Raw genomic sequence first — 2226 nt, 5'->3', positions numbered from 1 at the left:
CAGCCCGGGCGGGGGAGGGGAGGAGGCGGGAAGGGGAAACGGTGCAGCCCGGGAGGAGGGACGCAGCCCCGCCGGAGCCGAGCATGGAGGCTGAGGCCGGTCGCGGAGCCGCAGGTAAAGGGAGCCGCGGCCGGCCGGGCCCCGAGCCCGCTCGCCAACCCCCGCTGGCCGCCGCGCTGGCCCCTCCCCGCGTGTCGGGTTTCAATGGCTGGGCTGGCCTGAGAGCTCGGGGCCCCGGCGCTGCAAAACGAGACCGTAAACAGCGCGCCGCGGCCGGGAAACTTTCCCCGGAGTCGGCGCCAGGGCCCCACAAGCCGCGCACCTGTCGCCGCAGGGGAACGAGAAGGGCGGGGGGCCCGGGACGTCGGCTGCGGGGCAATGAGGCTGCGGCGCTTACCCCCGGGAGGGGTCAGTCCTGGAAGGGTCACGGCCAGGGCCACGCTTCTCCCGCGTGTCTCCGGGGCCACCCGGCGTCCAGACGGCTGACTCGGGCTTGGCGAGCTCACCGCCTTCCCATAGCCTTGGTGGCCCTGTCTGTGAAATGGGAACCGCACGGTGGGGGAGAAATCAGTATAGCAGCTCGGGTTACAGCGGGCGCCTCTGCCCCCGCCACCCCCTTCCCGGCTTCTGGGACGGCATGTTTTGTCCCCGGGCACCTGGCGCGACGGGCGCGCGGCCCCCAGCCCAGCAGGCCAGCGGGGGACTCTGGATTTGAGGGCGCGCCCCACGGTTACCCTCCCAGCCCCCCCACCTCCCGCGAGGCCCAGGAGGAGCCCTGCCGGGTTCTGTCTCTGGAGAACCAGGCAAAACGGTGCCACTTCTGACTCTGAAGCACGTGGAACAAGTCCCCAACGGGGTGGCCGCCAGTGCCGCAAAAGGAGTGTTTGCAAGGGAGCCGGCGTCGGGGTGTTGGATGCTGAGAAAATGCCTCTTGGCCCCCTGCATCTGCTTCCTCCTGCGGGGACCCGCGGCTGGAAGGACCCCGCGGCCGGTACCTCTCAACCTCTGGTCCCCTGCACGTCCAGGCCACACGGCGCGCGGCCGCGGTTGACCAGCCCTGCCCCCACGTGCAATCCAACCCCAGACCGGACGCTTTCTCCCGCCACACATTTCTGTAAGGAAAAAAAAAATCAATCTTACGGAGGCCTTTTATTGGAAGCCATCCGCGGGAAATGACTGGTTTCAATGGCCTGCATTTAAAAGCTGTGACTTTGAGTTGTTTTCCCCAGATTTCGAGTGAGCTAAGGAGAGATGGTGGCCACTAGCCAATTGTATGAATTTTCCATTCCTTGTGAAAGTTGTCATTGGTCTAGAGATTGAGAAATGGTTTCTCTCCGTTTTTAGAGAGGGTGATGATACTGTTTCGTTTTTAATCTTTTATCCCCCTGTGGTCCTTTCTGGAAAGTTCATCGCCATGGTTGTGGATAGGGAGTGCAGCTGCCAGTTTGCTTGAGATGGGTCAAGAAACACAAGTGGCTTGCTCTTCTGATCTCGTCCAACACATCCGCAAGGTGGAGAGGACTTTGCCCACCTAGGGGCTTACTGTACAGACCTGTATCTCCTTGACGTTCGACACTTAGTGGGCACAGAGTTGCTCCATCCGTACCTTCTCCTTCCCTTCCTCCTCTGAGAGGTACCATGGGTCCGAGAGTTCTCCCAGCTATGGCCTTCGAGCTGTGCTTATCCTACCCAGTTTTTCTTTTTCATGGGAAAAGTCATGGTAACTTCATCTTCTGGAAGAGTGTAGTTGGCTTAACCGGTTTAAGGATTTTCCTGTATTTCTTTCAGCGTTTGCTGTGGCTTTCATGGTTGCTGATGGACCAGAGGACACATGGCGGCTCCACGTTAATCATTTCCACATGTGCTCGAGCCTAATGGGGGGGACTTTTATGTAGCTGAACCATTGCCTGAGCTTGGATAGCCCGTTTCCAAAAAGGGCTTGGACAAATCATGTCTATGTCGGAATCCTTTTTCCTATCGCAAGGAAGCATTAAACTAGGAATTATGCTTTCGGATAAGGCAGTGTCCCGGTCACCACTTTAGCCCTAACATGTAGGGAAAGGGCAGGTGACATTTCCGTGGGAGTTCTGTCTGTGTCTGGATGGGCCTCCTCAATGTTGGGATGTCCGGTTGGGGGGGGGTTCTATCATAGTGGGGCTCTGAGCAACCCCCAGTAATTCCAGACATGCCCCAGGGCTAAACACACACACACACACACACACACAC

The 2226-nt window shown here is 59.4% G+C and overlaps 1 protein-coding gene across 6 annotated transcripts in view; it reads left to right on the top strand.

Moving 5' to 3' along the window:
• The first annotated feature begins 33 nt into the window (after positions 1-33).
• FAM169B (family with sequence similarity 169 member B) overlaps positions 34-2226 on the top strand; it is a 377511-nt gene continuing 375318 nt past the window's right edge. For 5 of the 6 annotated variants that reach the window (XM_034667922.1, XM_034667924.1, XM_034667921.1 and 2 more), the window contains exon 1: positions 34-114. In XM_034667922.1, coding sequence (XP_034523813.1) covers positions 84-114 — 31 coding nt within the window. In that variant the 5' untranslated portion in view covers positions 34-83. The remainder of the gene's footprint in view (positions 115-2226) is intronic. The other variant, XM_034667920.1, reaches the window with a different exon arrangement.

This window comes from Ailuropoda melanoleuca, chromosome 9 (assembly GCF_002007445.2).
Source record: "Ailuropoda melanoleuca isolate Jingjing chromosome 9, ASM200744v2, whole genome shotgun sequence".
Taxonomy (NCBI): domain Eukaryota; kingdom Metazoa; phylum Chordata; class Mammalia; order Carnivora; family Ursidae; genus Ailuropoda; species Ailuropoda melanoleuca.
Note: the sequence above shows the minus strand (reverse complement) of the source record. Positions and strands in the feature narration are given on the sequence as shown.